Source organism: Ranitomeya imitator, chromosome 1 (assembly GCF_032444005.1).
Source record: "Ranitomeya imitator isolate aRanImi1 chromosome 1, aRanImi1.pri, whole genome shotgun sequence".
NCBI lineage: Eukaryota > Metazoa > Chordata > Amphibia > Anura > Dendrobatidae > Ranitomeya > Ranitomeya imitator.
The window spans coordinates 1,210,244,729-1,210,265,506 of record NC_091282.1 but is presented as its reverse complement, the minus strand read 5'-3'; the positions used below and the strand labels follow the sequence as shown (position 1 = coordinate 1,210,265,506).

At 48.0% G+C, this 20,778-nt stretch overlaps 1 gene segment (V, D, J or C); it reads left to right on the top strand.

Moving 5' to 3' along the window:
* LOC138657283 (Ig kappa chain V-III region VH-like) overlaps nt 1-20,778 on the top strand; it is a 54,837-nt gene that overhangs the window by 17,570 nt on the left and 16,489 nt on the right. Inside the window, 1 exon segment of the V gene segment in view lies at nt 2,216-2,302. Coding sequence covers nt 2,216-2,302 — 87 coding nt within the window.

Here is a 20,778-nt window from a genome sequence, read left to right as displayed (position 1 = left end):
CCCTTTTTTTTGGGGGGGAGACACAGAACCACAACTCTGGCCCAGTGGTATAACAGTAAACTATGAACGTGCCAGAAAGTGGCTGCCTGATATATACGACACACTAGCAGTACAGCAGAATATACACTGTGTGCGAATTTTAATGTCCCTTTTTTGGGGGGGAGACACAGAAACACAACTCTGGCCCAGTGGTATAACACAACACTATGAATGTGCCAGAAAGTGGCTGGAATTATTATTGAAAAAAAATAAAAAATAAAAAAAATAAGCTCCCTACAATGAGCTCAGGACAAGTATGGCAGCAATAAAAAGGACTGCTTAACACAAAAATGTGGACAAATAAGCAAGATAGGTAACTGTGCAGAAAGGAGCAACAGGAATTTTGCTTTAAAAAAAGCAGTTGGTTTGCACAGCACCATGCACACAGCTATGCAGCTGCTGCACTAAAATACGACCTCCACTGTCCCTGCACAAAAAGGTGGTGTGGGACAGTGAAAATCGCTCCAGCACAAGCGGTTTGGGGGTTTATATTTCCTCCCTAACTCTGTCCCTGCTTCTGACCAACTGCAGCAACCTCTCCCTAGGCTCAGATCGGCAGAAGTAAGATGGCGGTCGGCGTGCACGCCCCTTTATACCCCCTGTGACGCCACAGACAGCAAGCCAATCACTGCCATACCCTTCTCAAAGATGGTGGGGACCGAGACCTATGTCATCATGCTGCCCACACTCTGCGTCCTCCTTCATTGGATGAAAAACGGCGGTGACAGCGTCATATAAAATGTGACTTTGGCGCTCTGATCGTGTACCGCATGGCCGATCCCACTGTAGGATCGGTTCGGGTTTCATGAAACCCGACTTTACCTAAAAGTCGCCGATTTATGAAAATGACCGATCCGTTTCGCTCAACCCTAGTCACAGATACTCGGAGACCACCCAAGCGTGCTTGGTAAAACCTGAGCAACGAGTATACTTGCTACTTGCTCATCACTATCTATTACCTCTGACAGTGACACCATCAGTTTGAGTAAATAGAATTCAGCAATAGCCAGTAAGAGGATTTGGGTGAAATCGACATTGCAGGAAAGGTGCCACTCTAGTAGGTAAGCATCAAGTGTTTTTCTTTTTTGATGGGCACCAGAGAAAGTAACAAGAGGTTGACCAGTTGTGGACAACCATTTCAAGAATGGTTTCAGAGATCTATAATTCTGAATAACTTGGTCACTCAGTTATCTGTGTAATCTTATACAAAACACAAATTTAAACCACCAGACACAGGTCGCAATGGCTAACTTTACATGGTTCTTACATGTTCTACCTAAGTTAACTTGCGATTTCACCTACGCTTTATAACATTTGGATAGTTTCGTAAAAGCCTAATTCATCTAATTCGAATGTTTAGGTATCTCAGAGAGTGAAATTAGATTGAGACCCTCACTAAGTACAATTTATACGTGCAACTTTGCAGAATATATACTGCCTCTGTACAAATCCCTAGTTAGACCGCACATGGAGTACTGTGTCCAGTTTTGGGCACCGGTGCTCAGGAAGGATATAATGGAACTAGAGAGAGTACAAAGGAGGGCAACAAAATTAATAAAGGGGATGGGAGAACTACAATACCCAGATAGATTAGCGAAATTAGGATTATTTAGTCTAGAAAAAAGACGACTGAGGGGCGATCTAATAACCATGTATAAGTATATAAGGGGACAATATAAATATCTCGCTGAGGATCTGTTGAAACCAAGGAAGGTGACGGGCACAAGGGGGCATTCTTTGCGTCTGGAGGAGAGAAGGTTTTTCCACCAACATAGAAGAGGATTCTTTACTGTTAGGGCAGTGAGAATCTGGAATTGCTTGCCTGAGGAGGTGGTGATGGCGAACTCAGTCGAGGGGTTCAAGAGAGGCCTGGATGTCTTCCTGGAGCAGAACAATATTGTATCATACAATTATTAGGTTCTGTAGAAGGACGTAGATCTGGGGATTTATTATGATGGAATATAGGCTGAACTGGATGGACAAATGTCTTTTTTCGGCCTTACTAACTATGTTACTATGTTACTATGTTACTATATTGTCACCACATAGGCTACAGAAATGAGTGCTCTATTTGTAAATTAAGGACCAGGAAGGAAATCATTTGCATTTCTTGTACTCATCTGTTTTGCATAAACAAAGTTTTGGTTATTTCTTTGTCAATGTCTTCTAATTTCAGCAAATCGCCTTACCCAGTTATTGCAGGATTTTACAAAGATGCCAGCCCTGCTGTACTCACTGTGTATCTTCTTCCTCTATATTCCAGGTAATGTGACATTCCGCGCTGTCTGCTCTGCTGTACTGCAGTATGATGATCACATGGCTCCGTCCCGAGGACTATATGATCTGTGTATTAATCAGCTTTTTTTGTATCAATAGCCAGAAGTGGAGAGATTGTGATGACCCAGACTCCAGGTTATATCTCCGCTTTCCCAGGAGAAACAGTCACCGTCTCATGTAGATCCAGTTCCAGCACTTATTATAGTGGAATTTCTAAATATGAAGTGAACTGGTACCAGATAAAAGAAGGACAGCCAAAGCTTCTCCTGTATTTCGCCACCACTCGCCAGACCGGGATCCCAGACAGGTTCAGTGGGACGGGATCAGGAAATGATTTCACTCTTAAAATCAAGGGAGTAACGGAGGACGATGCAGCAGATTATTACTGTCAGAATGATTATGGGCATCCACTCACACAGTGATACAGAGCCGCACAAAAACCTCCTTCCTCTTTTATTTACAACTGGTCATTGACTTTTATATAAAAAAAATTTCATAGTTTTTGTCTTTGTCAGTGACTACTCAGCTGCAACTTTCTCTTGGATTAAATAACTGTTTCTGTTTGGTCACGCCATGGATGATGCGGCCTGAATAGCAGGAACAGACAGTTGTCTGAGTTAATGCAGAATTAAAAAAAGTGAAAATAAATATCTACATTTACAGTTTTTACTAAGCTGCATCATCCTCCATTACTGCCTTGATTTTAAGAGTGAAATAATTTATTAATATGAAAACTATGGATTCTAAAAATGTGGAACAAATATAATTAAAATGATTGATTTTTTTCCATCTGACTATATAATTATCATTATTAACTTCAAGGACGATGGTGGATACACTCCATAGCAAATGCCTTGTGGATCATCACAGTCTATCCTACCTCTGATGGTCAGTCAGGCTTTTCCCCTGTTGCAAATTTCTTTTTTTGTTCATACAGTTGTGTACAAAAGTTTACACACCTCGGCATAATTTGTTGCTTTCTTGCCTTTTTTCAGAGAATATGAATGATATCACCAAACATTTTTCTCCACTCATGGTTAGTGAAGCCATTTATTGCCAAGTTAGTGAGTTTTCTCTTTTCTACTATATAATTGTCTATGGGTCACTTCCGTCTTTCTGTCTGTCTGTCTTTCTGTCTGTCTGTTATGGATATTCATTGGTCGCGGCCTCTGTCTGTCATAGAAATCCAAGTCGCTGATTGGTCGCGGCAAAACAGCCACGACCAATCAGCGACGGCCACAGTCCAGAAGAAAATGGCCGCTCCTTACTCCCCGCAGTAAGTGCGCGGCGCCCGCATACTCACCTCCAGTCACCGCTCACACAGGGTTAATGGCAGCGTTGACTGCCGTGTAACGCACTCAGTTAACGCTGCTATTAACCCTGTGTGACCAACGTTTGCTATTCATGCTGCCTATGCAGCATGAATAGTAAAAAGATCTAATGTTAAAAATAATTAAAAAAATAAAAAATAGTTTCATACTCACCCTCCTTTGGCCCCCGGATCGAAGCGGTTACCGATGCTCCCGGATCGAAGCCGTTACCGACTCTCCTCGCGACCGCTCCATGCACTGCGGTATCGCGAGATGATGATGTGTGATCTCGCGAGACCGCTACGTCATCATCTCGCGAGACCGCAATGCTCTCTTCAGACCGGAGCGCGCGAGGAGCATCTGTAACCCCTTCGATCAGGGGGCCAACAGAGTGTGAGTATGAAACTATTTTTTATTTTAATTCTTTTTTTTAACAGGGATATGGTGCATACTACATGACTGGCCAATATACTACGTGACTGCGCAGTATACTACGTGTCTGTGCTGTATACTACGTGGCTCTGTGCTGTATACTACGTGACTGGGAAATATACTACGTGGCTCTGTGCTGTATACTACGTGACTGGGCAATATACTATGTGGCTCTGTGCTGTATACTATGTGACTGGGCAATATACTATGTGGCTGGGCAATATACTACGCGGCTCTTTGCTGTATACTACGTGACTGGGCAATATACTGCATGGCTCTGTGCTGTATACTACATGGCTGGGCAATATACTACATTGCTGGGAAATATACTACATGGCTGGGCAATATACTACGCGGTTGGGCAATATAATATGTGGGCTGTGCAATATACTACGTGGGCTGGGCAATATACTACGTGGGCTGGGCAATATACTACGTGGGCTGGGCAATATACTATGTGGCTGGGCAATATACTACGTGGCTGGGCAATATACTACGTGGCTGGGCAATATACTACGTGGTTGGGAAATATACTACATGGCTGGGCAATATACTACGTGGTTGGGGAATATACTACATGGCTGGGCAATATACTACGTGGTTGGACAATATACAACGTGGCTGGGCCATTCACTACGTGGGCTGTGCAATATACTACGTGTACATGCATATTCTAGAACAGGGGTCCCCAACTCCAGGCCTCGATGGCCACCAACAGTGCAGGTTTTCAGGATTTCTTTAGTATTGCATCGGTGGTAATGTGATCATCTGCTCAGGTGATGATTCCAACCCCTGTGCAATACTAAGGAAATCCTGGAAACCTGCACTGTTGGCGGCCCTCGAGGCCTGGAGTTGGGGACCCCTGTTCTAGAATACCCGATGCATTAGAATCGGGCCACCATCTAGTTAAATCATAATGGCAACCCAAAATGTCCAAATAACCCTGATTAAAAGTTCAGTCCTTGTGATTTTGGCCTGGCAACATGCATTAAAGTTGACACTAATAGGTTTGAATGGCTACTAAAGGTAACATTCAACATCCTGTGACCTGTTTGCTTGTAATCAGTGTGTGTGCATAAAAGCTGAGTGAGATTCTGGGATCCAGACAGACTCTTGGATCTTTCATCCAGCCACTGACGTTTCTGGATTGTGAGTCGTGGGGAAAGCAAAAGAATTGTCAATGGATCTACGGGAAAAGGTAGTTGAACTGTATACAACAAGAAAGGGATACAAAAAGATATCCAAGGAATTGATAATGCCAGTCAGCAGCATTCAAAATATGATTAACAAATGGAAAATCAGGGGCTCTGTAAAAACAAAACCACGGTCAGGTAGACTGTTATGATAGGCAATTCAGTATCACAATGGAAATAGCGATCAGAGCACATACAGTGATCTGACAATAACCCAAAATAATAGAACGAGCTCTGAGACGTGGGAACTCTGTAGACCGCAATCCCTGACCCTAACAAACCACACTAGAGGCAGCCGTGGATTGCGCCTAACGCTACCTATGCAACTCGACACAGCCTGAGAAACTAACTAGCCTGAAGATAGAAAAATAAGCCTACCTTGCCTCAGAGAAATACCCCAAAGGAAAAGGCAGCCCCCCACATATAATGACTGTGAGTAAGATGAAAAGACAAACGTAGAGATGAAATAGATTCAGCAAAGTGAGGCCCGACTTTCTTAACAGAGCGAAGATAGGAAAGATAACTTTGCGGTCCACACAAAACCCTAAAGAAAACCACGCAAAGGGGGCAAAAAGACCCTCCGTACCGAACTAACGGCACGGAGGTACACCCTTTGCGTCCCAGAGCTTCCAGCAAAACAAATAGACAAGCTGGACAGAAAAAATAGCAAACAAATAGCAAAGGAGAACTTAGCTATGCAGAGCAGCAGGCCACAGGAATGATCCAGGGAAAAACAAGTCCAACACTGGAACATTGACAGGAAGCATGGATCAAAGCATTAGGTGGAGCTAAATAGAGAAGCACCTAACGAGCTCACAAGATCACCTGAGGGAGGAAACTCAGAAGCCGCAGTACCACTTTCCTCCACAAACGGAAGCTCCCAGAGAGAATCAGCCGAAGTACCACTTGTGACCACAAGAGGGAGCTCTGCCACAGAATTCACAACAGTACCCCCCCCCTTGAGGAGGGGTCAACGAACCCTCACCAGAGCCCTCAGGCCGACCAGGATGAGCCACATGAAAGGCACGAACAAGATCGGGAGCATGGACATCAGAGGAAAAAACCCAGGAATTATCTTCCTGAGCATAACCCTTCCATTTAACCAGATACTGGAGTTTCCGTCTTGAAACACGAGAATCCAAAATCTTCTCCACAATATACTCCAACTCCCCCTCCACCAAAACCGGGGCAGGAGGATCAACAGATGGAACCACGGGTGCCACGTATCTCCGCAACAATGACCTATGGAATACGTTATGTATGGAAAAAGAATCTGGAAGGGTCAGACAAAAAGACACAGGATTAAGAACCTCAGAAATCCTATACGGACCAATGAAACGAGGTTTAAACTTAGGAGAGGACACCTTCATAGGAATATGACGAGAAGATAACCAAACCAGATCCCCAACACGAAGTCTGGGACCCGCACAGCGTCTGCGATTAGCAAAACGTTGAGCCCTCTCCTGGGACAAGGTCAAATTGTCCACTACATGAGTCCGAATCTGCTGCAACCTGTCCACCACAGTATCCACACCAGGACAGTCCGAAGACTCAACCTGTCCTGAAGAGAAACGAGGATGGAACCCAGAGTTGCAGAAAAATGGCGAAACCAAGGTAGCCGAGCTGGCCCGGTTATTAAGGGCGAACTCAGCCAAAGGCAAAAAGGACACCCAGTCATCCTGATCAGCAGAAACAAAACATCTCAGATATGTTTCCAAGGTCTGATTGGTTCGTTCGGTCTGGCCATTAGTCTGAGGATGGAAAGCCGAGGAAAAAGACAAGTCGATGCCCATCCTACCACAAAAGGCTCGCCAAAACCTCGAAACAAACTGGGAACCTCTGTCAGAAACGATATTCTCTGGAATGCCATGTAAACGAACCACATGCTGGAAGAACAATGGCACCAAATCAGAGGAGGAAGGCAATTTAGACAAGGGTACCAGATGGACCATCTTAGAAAAGCGATCACAGACCACCCAAATGACTGACATCTTTTGAGAAACGGGAAGATCTGAAATAAAATCCATAGAGATATGTGTCCAAGGCCTCTTCGGGACCGGCAAGGGCAAAAGCAACCCACTGGCACAAGAACAGCAGAGCTTAGCCCGAGCACAAATCCCACAGGACTGCACAAAAGAACGCACATCCCGCGACAGAGATGGCCACCAAAAGGATCTAGCCACTAACTCTCTGGTACCAAAGATTCCAGGATGACCAGCCAACACCGAACAATGAACCTCAGAGATAACTTTATTCATCCACCTATCAGGGACAAACAGTCTCTCCGCTGGGCAACGATCAGGTTTATTAGCCTGAAATTTTTGCAACACCCACCGCAAATCAGGGGAGATGGCAGACACAATTACTCCTTTCTTGAGGATACCCACCGGCTCAGACAAACCCGGAGAGTCGGGCACAAAACTCCTAGACAGAGCATCCGCCTTCACATTTTTACAGCCCGGAAGGTACGAAATCACAAAGTCAAAACGGGCAAAAAACAGCGACCAACGAGCCTGTCTAGGATTCAACCGCTTGGCAGACTCGAGATAAGTCAAGTTCTTATGATCAGTCAATACCACCACGCGATGCTTAGCTCCTTCAAGCCAATGACGCCACTCCTCGAATGCCCACTTCATGGCCAGCAACTCTCGGTTGCCCACATCATAATTTCGCTCAGCAGGCGAAAACTTCCTGGAAAAGAAAGTGCATGGTTTCATCACTGAGCAATCAGAACCTCTCTGCGACAAAACAGCCCCTGCTCCAATCTCAGAAGCATCAACCTCGACCTGGAACGGAAGAGAAACATCTGGTTGACACAACACAGGGGCAGAAGAAAAACGACGCTTCAACTCTTGAAAAGCTTCCACAGCAGCAGAAGACCAATTGACCAAATCAGCACCCTTCTTGGTCAAATCGGTCAATGGTTTAGCAATACTAGAGAAATTGCAGATGAAGCGACGATAAAAATTAGCAAAGCCCAGGAACTTTTGCAGACTTTTCAGAGATGTCGGCTGAGTCCAATCATGGATGGCCTGGACCTTAACAGGATCCATCTCGATAGTAGAAGGGGAAAAGATGAACCCCAAAAATGAAACCTTCTGCACACCAAAGAGACACTTTGATCCCTTCACAAACAAAGAATTAGCACGCAGGACCTGGAAAACCGTTCTGACCTGCTTCACATGAGACTCCCAATCATCCGAGAAGATCAAAATGTCATCCAAGTACACAATCAGGAATTTATCCAGGTACTCTCAGAAGATGTCATGCATAAAGGACTGAAACACTGATGGAGCATTGGCAAGTCCGAACGGCATCACTAGATACTCAAAATGACCCTCGGGCGTATTAAATGCAGTTTTCCATTCATCGCCTTGCTTAATTCGCACCAGATTATACGCACCACGAAGATCTATCTTTGTGAACCAACTAGCCCCCTTAATCCGAGCAAACAGATCAGAAAACAATGGCAAGGGGTACTGAAATTTAACCGTGATCTTATTAAGAAGGCGGTAATCTATACAAGGTCTCAGCGAACCATCCTTCTTGGCTACAAAAAAGAACCCTGCTCCTAATGGCGACGATGACGGGCGAATATGCCCCTTCTCCAGGGATTCCTTCACATAACTGCGCATAGCGGTGTGCTCAGGTACGGATAAATTAAACAATCGACCTTTTGGGAATTTACTACCAGGAATCAAATTGATAGCACAATCACAATCCCTATGCGGAGGTAGGGTATCGGACTTGGGCTCATCAAATACATCCCGGTAATCAGACAAGAACTCTTGGACCTCAGAAGGGGTGGATGACGAAATTGACAGAAATGGAACATCACCATGTACCCCCTGACAACCCCAGCTGGACACAGACATGGATTTCCAATCTAATACTGGATTATGGACTTGTAGCCATGGCAACCCCAACACGACCACATCATGCAGATTATGCAACACCAGAAAGCGAATATCCTCCTGATGTGCAGGAGCCATGCACATGGTCAGCTGGGTCCAGTACTGAGGCTTATTCTTGGCCAAAGGTGTATCATCAATTCCTCTCAATGGAATAGGACACTGCAAGAGCTCCAAGAAAAACACACAACGCTTAGCATAATCCAAGTCCATCAAATTCAGGGCAGCGCCTGAATCCACAAACGCAATGACAGAATATGATGACAAAGAGCATATCAAGGTAACGGACAGAAGAAATTTTGACTGTACCGTACCAATGGTGGCAAACCTAGCGAACCGCTTAGAGCGCTTAGGACAATCAGAGATGGCATGAGTGGAATCACCACAGTAGAAACACAGACCATTCAGACGTCTGTGTTTATGCCGTTCAACTCTGGACAAAGTCCTATCGCACTGCATAGGCTTAGGTTTAATCTCAGGTAATACCGCCAAATGGTGCACAGCTTTACGCTCACGCAAGCGTCGACCGATCTGAATGGCCAAAGACATAGATTCATTCAGACCATCAAGCATTGGAAATCCCACCATGACATCTTTAAGGGCTTCAGAGAGACCCTTTCTGAAAATCGCTGCGAGCGCAGCTTCATTCCATTGAGTGAGTACAGACCACTTTCTAAATTTCTGACAGTATACCTCTATCTCATCCTGACCCTGACACGAAGCCAGCAAATTTTTTGAATTAGGCTCATCGTACAGCAATCCGAGCGCCAGGAAAAACGCATCAATATTACTTAATGCAGGATCTCCCGGCGCAAGAGAAAATGCCCAGTCTTGAGGGTCACCACGCAAAAAAGAAATAATAATTCTCACTTGTTGAGCTGGGTCACCAGAGGAGTGAGGTTTCAAGGCCAAAAACAGTTTGCAATTATTTTTGAAATTCACAAACTTGACTCTATCACCAAAAAACAAATCAGGAATAGGAATTCTTGGTTCTAACATAGGCTTCTGAACCACCAAGTCTTGAATCTTTTGTACATTTATAACGAGATTATCCATTGAAGAGCACAGACCCTGAATATCCATGTCCACACCTGTGTCCTGAACCACCCAAATGTCTAGGGGAAAAAAAGACAAAACACAGTGCAAAGGAAAAAAAATGGTCTCAGAACTTCTTTTTTCCCTCTATTGAGAAACATTAGTACTTTTGGCTTCCTGTACTGTTATGATAGGCAATTCAGTATCACAATGGAAATAGCGATCAGAGCACATACAGTGATCTGACAATAACCCAAAATAATAGAACAAGCTCTGAGACGTGGGAACTCTGTAGACCGCAATCCCTGATCCTAACAAACCACACTAGAGGCAGCCGTGGATTGCGCCTAACACTACCTATGCAACTCGACACAGCCTGAGAAACTAACTAGCCTGAAGATAGAAAAATAAGCCTACCTTGCCTCAGAGAAACACCCCAAAGGAAAAGGCAACCCCCCACATATAATGACTGTGAGTTAAGATGAAAAGACAAACGTAGAGATGAAATAGATTCAGCAAAGTGAGGCCCGACTTTCTTAACAGAGCGAAGATAGGAAAGATAACTTTGCGGTCCACACAAAACCCTAAAGAAAACCACGCAAAGGGGGCAAAAAGACCCTCCGTACCGAACTAACGGCACGGAGGTACACCCTTTGCGTCCCAGAGCTTCCAGCAAAACAAATAGACAAGCTGGACAGAAAAAATAGCAAACAAATAGCAAAGGAGAACTTAGCTATGCAGAGCAGCAGGCCACAGGAATGATCCAGGGAAAAACAAGTCCAACACTGGAACATTGACAGGAAGCATGGATCAAAGCATTAGGTGGAGCTAAATAGAGAAGCACCTAACGAGCTCACAAGATCACCTGAGGGAGGAAACTCAGAAGCCGCAGTACCACTTTCCTCCACAAACGGAAGCTCCCAGAGAGAATCAGCCGAAGTACCACTTGTGACCACAAGAGGGAGCTCTGCCACAGAATTCACAACAGTAGACCAACCAAACTGTCAACCACAACTGCCAGGAAAATTGTTAAGGATGCAAAGAAAAACCCACAACTAACTGTTACGGCTGGCGGAACGCACCGAGTAAATATAGTGATGTTATTTGGTGCGTTCGCAGCCCGGGGTCCACCGTGCAGGAATGAACCTGCTGCTGGCAAACGGCGGCACAATATGGCGGTAGAAGCAAACTCTGTTGCTTCACAGAGTCGCTATAAGGAAATGACTGTGTCCTGTTAAACTCCACAGGAATACACAGTAACTGCTGAGCAAATAGCAGCTTGTGGTCACGCAGTCCAGGAGGCAAACATACAATCTCCTCACCGGAGGAGCCGGTATTCTAGTGGCTTATTTCAGCCGGGGCCCTGTAACCAAACACACAATCTCCTCACCAGAGGTGCCGGTATTCTAGTGGCTTATTTCAGCCGGGTCCCTGAATACACACAAGCGTGACCACACTGGCGCAAAACTCATGACATGCATTGATACTAGCGCATGGCCATGCGGTCATGCGCAGTTTATATAGCTGCAGCACAGGAAATGGCTATAGAACTTTTGCCCTTCCAGGACCTGCCAAGAGGACCAATGGAATGTGCCGCAGAGCCTGAGCACATGACCCTCGATCTCCAATGGGAGATCTTGCCCTGGGCATGCTCAGTGTGTGCAGATAAGGACTTAGTCCCAGAGAAGTCCGCTCGCTGCTGACCAGAATAGGCTTTAAAGGCAGAAGCTGGAGAAGCAGCAGTAACTCTTCTCACAGAGTCAGACTGAGCGAGACGCTGGGATCGACGTCCCTGCTGAGCAGACTCCACTGCGGCTGGAGGAGAATGGGAGACCGCAGCGGAGACGGATCGAGATTCCCCCTGTGCAGCAGAGGAAACTCGACTCCTAACATTACCCCCCCTCCTAGGGCCCCCCCCTTCTTGGGCCTCGCTACGCTCGAAGGCAGCAATGAGCTGTGGGGCCCGAATGTTTTCAGCAGGCTCCCAAGACCTGTCCTCTGGACCATAACCCTTCCAATCCACCAAATAAAACTTTTTGCCGCGTACCACCTTGCACCCCAAAATAGCGTTCACCTCGTAATCGTCCGTAGACGAACCCGATGTCCCGGCAGATGACTCGGAAAACCGGGACATGTATACGGGTTTCAAGAGGGACACATGAAAGGTGTCGGTGATACCCAAGCGTGGAGGAAGAGCCAGGCGGTAGACCACAGGATTAACCTGCTCGAGGACCTTGAATGGGCCCAAGTAGCGAGGAGCAAATTTAGTGGACTCAACTCGCAGCCTGATGTTACGGGCGGAGAGCCACACCAAGTCGCCAGGAGCAAAGGTCGGGGCAGGGCGCCGATGTGCATCGGCGGAGGACCTCATTCTCTCCTTCGAAGCCCGAATGGCATCCTGAGTGCGGTCCCAAATGTCCCGTGCCTCCACTGCCCAGTCTGCCACCCTGGAGTCAGCAGAGGACACGGGCATAGGCACAGGAACCCGCGGATGCTGGCCGTAATTAAGAAGGAAAGGAGTCTGACCGGTGGAGTCGGCTACAGCGTTATTAAGGGCGAACTCTGCCCATGGTAATAAAGATGCCCAGTCATCCTGCCTGGCAGAAACAAAATGTCGTAGATATGTGACCAGAGTCTGATTGGCCCTCTCTACCAACCCATTCGTCTCGGGATGATATGCGGAAGAGAGATTCAACTCAATGCTGAGAAGACGACAAAGCTCTCTCCAGAACCGAGACGCAAACTGGGGACCGCGGTCACTGACAATTTTGTCTGGCATGCCGTGTAGGCGGAAGATGTGCCTTATGAACAACGCTGCCAAGGCCCGTGCAGAAGGTAACCGTGGGAGCGGCACCAAGTGCACCATTTTCGAGAAATGATCGGTAATAACCCAAATGATGGTACAGCCGCGAGACTTGGGCAAACCCACTACAAAGTCCATCCCGACCATCTCCCAGGGCCTGTCTGCCACCGGCAAGGGATAGAGTAACCCAGACGGCCGTTGTCGAGGAGACTTATTCTTGGCGCATGAGACACATGCCAGAACGTAATCTCTGACATCTCGCAGCATATGCGGCCACCAGTACGTCCTCGCCAGCAGCTCAGATGTCCTTTTTGTCCCAAAGTGTCCACCCACCCTGGAGGAATGAGCCCAAGAGAGAACCTCCGGTCGCAAATTTATGGGCACAAAAGTCTTGCCCGGAGGCACAGACTCAAGCGACACCGGAGCCACGGTTCTCAAGCTCTCAGAAGGAACAATAAGCCGAGGCTCTCCTTCCTCCTCCTCAGATGACACAACAGAGCGAGAAAGAGCATCAGCTCGAATGTTCTTCTCCCCAGCGACATAATGGAGGGTGAAGTGGAATCGGGAGAAGAATAAGGACCATCTGGCCTGGCGAGAATTTAGCCGCTGGGCTGTTTGCAAATATAGCAAATTTTTATGGTCTGTAAATACTTGAAAAGGAAAACGAGCCCCCTCCAAGAGATGTCTCCACTCAGAGAAAGCCAATTTCATCGCTAGCAACTCCCTGTCCCCGATGGAATAATTCCTCTCCGCTGGTGTGAAGGTCTTGGAGAAGAAGAAGCACGGATGCTTCCGACCTTGAGCATCCTTCTGGAAGAGGACTGCTCCAGCACCAACGGAAGAGGCATCCACCTCCATTATAAACGGCTTATCGACATCGGGACGATGTAGGATGGGAGCGCTAGCAAAATGAGACTTAGTAGAAGAAAAGGCCCTGGAGACCTCTTCAGACCACACTTTGGGATTTGCTCCCTTCTTGGTGAGGGCTACCAAGGGAGCTACCAAAGTTGAGAAATGGGGAATGAACTGGCGGTAATAATTAATGAACCCCATAAAGCGCTGCACCGCTTTAAGTGAATGAGGTTCTTGCCAGTCCATCACAGCCTGTAGTTTGGCAGGATCCATAGCCAATCCTTGGGCAGAGATGATATAGCCCAGGAAAGGTAAAGACTCCTGCTCAAACACACACTTCTCCAACTTTGCGTAAAGAGAGTTTGCCCGTAAGAGGTCGAAGACTTTGCCAACATCTCTCCGGTGGGAGTCAATGTCTGGAGAGAAGATGAGAATATCATCCAGATAGACTACGACCGAGGTGGAAAGCATATCCCGGAAGATGTCATTGACAAAGTCTTGGAAAACGGCTGGGGCATTACAGAGCCCGAAGGGCATCACCAGATACTCATAGTGCCCATCTCTGGTGTTAAACGCCGTCTTCCATTCGTCCCCCTCACGAATGCGAATCAGGTTATAAGCTCCCCGCAGGTCTAATTTGGTAAATACCTTAGCTCCCCGTAGCCTATCAAAAAGCTCAGAAATCAGGGGCAGCGGGTACTTATTCTTAATGGTGATGGCGTTAAGACCCCTGTAGTCTATGCAAGGACGCAACTCTCCATTCTTCTTCTGTACGAAGAAGAACCCTGCCCCTGCTGGTGACACTGACTTCCTAATAAATCCTCTTGCCAAATTCTCCTGGATGTATTGGGACATAGCCTCCGTTTCCGGGAGAGAGAGGGGATAGACACGTCCCCGAGGAGGTTCTGCCCCAGGCAAGAGATCTATAGGACAGTCATAGGGACGGTGAGGCGGAAGGGTCTCCGCGGCTTTTTTGGAGAAGACGTCTGCATAAGACCAATAGTGTTTGGGGAGAGTAGAGAGATCTGCGGGTATCTCAGTGGTGGAAACCTGAACGCACTCTTTCACACATCTGCCCTTACAGGATTCACTCCAACCCAATATCCTCCCAGAGGTCCACTCAATATGTGGGGAGTGGAAACGAAGCCAGGGTATTCCCAGCAGAATCTCATCCATTCCCTCGGGAAGGACAAGAAGGGAAATAATCTCCTGGTGGGATGGGGACATGGCTAACGTGAAAGGGACAGTCTGATGTGTGATCTGTAAAGGAAGTGTCGACCCATTCACCACTCTCACGGTTACTGGTTTGGCAAGCATAGCCAGAGGTATTGCGTGGCGCAGAGCAAAAGCAGAAGACATAAAATTTCCCTCTGCTCCTGAATCCACACAAAGCTCTACTGTAAGAGTGGATGTGCCTAACAGGATTGTCCCTTTAAAGGACAATTTTGAGGAAAATGCCGCGGTGTCCAGTGAACCTCCTCCAATGGACACTAGACGCGATCGTTTTCCCGACCGCCGTGGACATTTATTAGCGTAATGTCCCGGTTGCTGGCAATTTTTACATAGCACAGGTACTCGAGCGGTCTGAGACCTAGGTCCCGCTCGAGAAACCTCCATGGCCTCATGGGGGTCGGACGCCATAACAGGAGATTCTAGAGGTTTGACAAAGGTGGGAGCCAGCCGAAACCTCTGCCTACACTGGGTCCGCTCCAACCTCCGCTCGTTAAAACGGAGATCGATGCGGGTAGCTATAGTAATAAGCTCCTCCAGTGTGGCGGGAATCTCCCTGGTGGCCAAGGCGTCCTTCACATGATCTGCCAGTCCTTTCCAGAACACCGGAATAAGGACTTTATCCGGCCATTCCAGCTCAGAAGCTAGAGTCCGGAATAGGATGGCAAACTGGCTGACCATGGATGAAGCCTGAGTAATTGCCAACAATTGGAGCGCGGTATCGTGGGTGACACGAGGTCCCAGAAAGACCTGCCTCAGAGCGTCCAGGAAGATAGGAGCACTCTGTACCACACGATCACCACGTTCCCAAAGCGGCGTTGCCCACTCCAACGCCCTGCCCGACAAGAGAGATATAATGAATCCCACTTTCGCCCGTTCCGTAGGAAAACGTGCAGCCAGCAGCTCGAGATGTATGGAGCACTGGCTCACGAATCCCCGACATAGCTTACTGTCACCAGCAAACTTGTCTGGAAGCGGGAGACGGGATAAGGTCGGAGCAGAGGTGGCAGCGGACAAACTGGCTGCAGCTGCACTTGCAGCCTGAACAGCGACAGCAGTAACGTCCACAGCTGAGGTTGTGCGCTCGAGAGCCGCCAACCTACCCTCCAGCTGCTGGATGTACTGCTGTAGACGCTGACCGTCCGCCATTTACTAGCCAGACCCTGGCGCTAGTATTATGTTACGGCTGGCGGAACGCACCGAGTAAATATAGTGATGTTATTTGGTGCGTTCGCAGCCCGGGGTCCACCGTGCAGGAATGAACCTGCTGCTGGCAAACGGCGGCACAATATGGCGGTAGAAGCAAACTCTATTGCTTCACAGAGTCGCTATAAGGAAATGACTGTGTCCTGTTAAACTCCACAGGAATACACAGTAACTGCTGAGCAAATAGCAGCTTGTGGTCACGCAGTCCAGGAGGCAAACATACAATCTCCTCACCGGAGGAGCCGGTATTCTAGTGGCTTATTTCAGCCGGGGCCCTGTAACCAAACACACAATCTCCTCACCGGAGGTGCCGGTATTCTAGTGGCTTATTTCAGCCGGGTCCCTGAATACACACAAGCGTGACCACACTGGCGCAAAACTCATGACATGCATTGATACTAGCGCATGGCCGTGCGGTCATGCGCAGTTTATATAGCTGCAGCACAGGAAATGGCTATAGAACTTTTGCCCTTCCAGGACCTGCCAAGAGGACCAATGGAATGTGCCGCAGAGCCTGAGCACATGACCCTCGATCTCCAATGGGAGATCTTGCCCTGGGCATGCTCAGTGTGTGCAGATAAGGACTTAGTCCCAGAGAAGTCCGCTCGCTGCTGACCAGAATAGGCTTTAAAGGCAGAAGCTGGAGAAGCAGCAGTAACTCTTCTCACAGAGTCAGACTGAGCGAGACGCTGGGATCGACGTCCCTGCTGAGCAGACTCCACTGCGGCTGGAGGAGAATGGGAGACCGCAGCGGAGACGGATCGAGATTCCCCCTGTGCAGCAGAGGAAACTCGACTCCTAACACTAACATCAGCTGAAATACAGGACTCTCTAAAAACTAGCGGTGTGGCTGTTTCAAGATGCACAGTAAGGAGGCACTTGAAGAAAAATGGGCTGTTTTATCGAGTTGCCAGAAGAAAGCCATTACTGTGCAAATGCCACAAAGTATCTCGCCTAAAATACATTAAAACAGCACAGAGACAAGCCTCTAAATTTCTAGAACAAGGTAATTTGGAGTGATGAGACCAAAATTGAACTTTTTGGCCACAACCATAAATGTTACATTTGGAGACAGGTCAACAAAGCCTATAATGAAAGGAACACCATTCCTACTGTAAAACACGCAGGTGGATCGCTGATGTTTTGGAATGTGTGAGCTACAAAGGCACAGGAAACTTGGTCAAAGTTGAAGGAAAGATGAATGCAGCACGTTATCAGCAAATACTGGAGGCAAATTTGCACTCATCAGCCTGGAAGCTGAAAATGGGATGTACTTGGACATTCCAACATGATAACGATCCAAAACACATAGCCATGTTGACCTGTCACTGGCTACAGCAGAACAAATTGAAGGTTCTGAAGTGGCCTTCTCAGTCTCCTGACCTCAATACTATTGAGCCAATCTGGGGAGATCTCAAGCGTGCAATTCCAGCCAGACAGCCCAGGAATTTACAGGAACTGGAGACTTTTTGCTAGAAGAGTGGGCAGCTTTACCATCTGAGAAAATAAAGAACCTCAGTCACAACTACCACAAAAGATATCAAGCTGTCATTGATGTTAGAGGGGGCAATGCATGGTATTAAGAAATGGGGTATGTGAACTTTTCATCTGGGTCATTTGGATGTTTTGGATCGTCATTATGATTTAAAAAGAGAAAACACAGTAATTTGACAATAAATGGCTTCACCCAACCACTAACCATGAGTGGAGAAAAAGTTTTGGTGTTATCATTCATAATCTCTGAAAAAAGGCCAAGAAAGCAAAAATTCTGTCAGGGTATGTAAAATTTTGAGCACAAATGTAAATCATATGAGTTAAATTACCCAAACTGCATTTTAATTGGGTTTTTCTCATTGTTTAGCAGGGAGGACTATACTGTCCGAATTCTGAGCTATTGTAGAATTTAAAATAGATATCACTCATGTAATGTGAGAAGTGAAATCTTTGGCATTGCACTGTACCTACATTTTCCTGCCGTATCGGTGCATCATGAATTGTGGTATGCGTTAAAGGGGCCCCCTGAGACTCTTTCGTCCAGGGCCCACAAAAACCTGGAGGCGGGCCTTCCTTAGTCGACATGAAGATGAGATCATCCGATCGCTTGTTCTATATCAGAGACTGCCTGATCATAGTAAGAACTGAGTGGCTGCACGAATACAGCAGCACAGACATCTCTATTTCTTACCTGCATTTATCCATTCCGGGATCCCAGACAGGTTCAGTGGGACGGGATCAGAAAATTATTTCACTCTTTCAATACAGGGAGTAATGGAGGATGATGCAGCAGATTATTACTGTCAGAGTGATTATGGTTTTCCACTCACACAGTGATACAGAGCCGCACAAAAACCTCCTTCCTCTTTTATTATAGTGCTTTGGAACAAAGCACTGTATTGTTATTCCACAGTAGTCAACTTCTTCTTCTTCTTCTTCTTCTTATTATTATTCAGTCCGCAATTAATGCGGCCCGAACCGCTGCACGCACAGACTCCAGTGAGGTGTCATTTCGAAGCCAGCGTTCCTGGGAGGTGTGCTAAGTATTTTTCGTGTCGATCGGATTTGTAGTTTTGGCGCAATTTGCGTTAGAAAAGTTGGTCTCAATGCATTTCAATAGGGAAATCTTGCCATAAGCTTATAATGGCAGTTATTTTGAAATTGCCTCAGAAATCAGCCCAACTGCCACCTGGCTGATTAGCTCATTGCTATGTGCAGTCAGACCCAGTTACTATGCCAACGCCTACGAACTCTACATGACCCCACCAGGACACAGTTTTGCCAGATAATATCAGCTCTTAAAGTGACCTGCCCACCAAATCGGACCCTGAGGTGCCAGCCCACCAAATAGGAGGCCGAGGGGCCCCGACCACCACATCGGAGGCCGAGGGGCCCCGACCACCAAATCGGAGGCCGAGGTGCCCCGACCACCAAATCGGAGGCCGAGGGGCCCCGACCACCAAATCGGAGGCCGAGGGGCCCCGACCTCCAAATCGGAGGCAGAGGGGCCCCAACCACCAAATCGGAGGCCGAGGGGCCCCGACCACCAAATCGGAGGCCGAGGGGCCCCGACCTCCAAATCGGAGGCCGAGGGGCCCCGACCTCCAAATCGGAGGCCGAGGGGCCCCGACCACCAAATCGGAGGCCGAGGGGCCCCGACCACCAAATCGGAGGCCGAGGGGCCCCGACCACCAAATCGGACCCTGAGGGGCCCCGACCACCAAATCGGACCCTGAGGGGCCCCGACCACCAAATCGGACCCTGAGGGGCCCCGACCACCAAATCGGACCCTGAGGGGCCCCGACCACCAAATCGGACCCTGAGGGGCCCCGACCACCAAATCGGACCCTGAGGGTCCCCGACCACCAAATCGGACCCAGAGGGGCCCCGACCACCAAATCGGACCCTGAGGGGCCCCGACCACCAAATCGGACCCTGAGGGGCCCCGACCACCAAATCGGACCCTGAGGGGCCCCGACCACCAAATCGGACCCTGAGGGGCCCCGACCACCAAATCGGACCCTGAGGGGCCCCGACCTCCAAATCGGACCCTGAGGGGCCCCGACCACCAAATCGGACCCTGAGGGGCCCCGACCACCAAATCGTACCCTGAGGAGCCCCGACCACCAAATCGGACCCTGAGGGGCCCCGACCACCAAATCGGACCCTGAGGGGCCCCGACCACCAAATCGGACCCTGAGGGGCCCCGACCACCAAATCGGACCCTGAGGGGCCCCGACCTCCAAATCACACCCTGAGGGGCCCCGACCACCAAATCGGACCCTGAGGGGCCCCGACCACCAAATCGGACCCTGAGGGGCCTCACTTACCAAATCAGCGCCTGAAGGGCACCCAAGCGTGAAAGTCTTGCAGGGGCAGCACGGGCACCATTCCAAAGCACTATCTGTAGTTCCTTCAGGAAATACCCATCTAGTTTACATTTTGTAATTGACTATTACATAAAGAAAAATTCTTAAAGGTGTTGCCTATCTTTTTTTGCAAAATAGGCAATGTTTCCAAATAACCAAAATCAGCTCCCCGCTCGTCCTTGCTTACAGAACAGCAGCAGTGACGCCACACGACCTCTGTCACTGAGCATTGGGATCAGGGATGTACGGAAATCAAACACAAACCTCACAGGATCCATTACACGTAATTAGGTCTAGTAACTGATGGTCACGAATTACAGTGTGAAGGTGTTGTCACCTGAATTACTCCTTTGGCCTATTAACCCCTTACCGACAGTACTAGTATGGCGGAAGTCGCATCTCTTCCTTTGATGCGGGCTCTGGCAGTGAGCCCGCATCAAAGCTGGGACATTTCAGCTGTTTTGAACAGCTGACATGTGCCCGCAATAGCGGCGGGTGGAATCGCGATTCACCTGCCGCTATTAACTAGTTAAATGTCGCTGTCAAACGCTGACAGCGGCATTTAACCGGCGCTTCCGGCCATCGGGCATTAAATGAGAGCATCGCTGACCCTGTCAGCGATGCTGA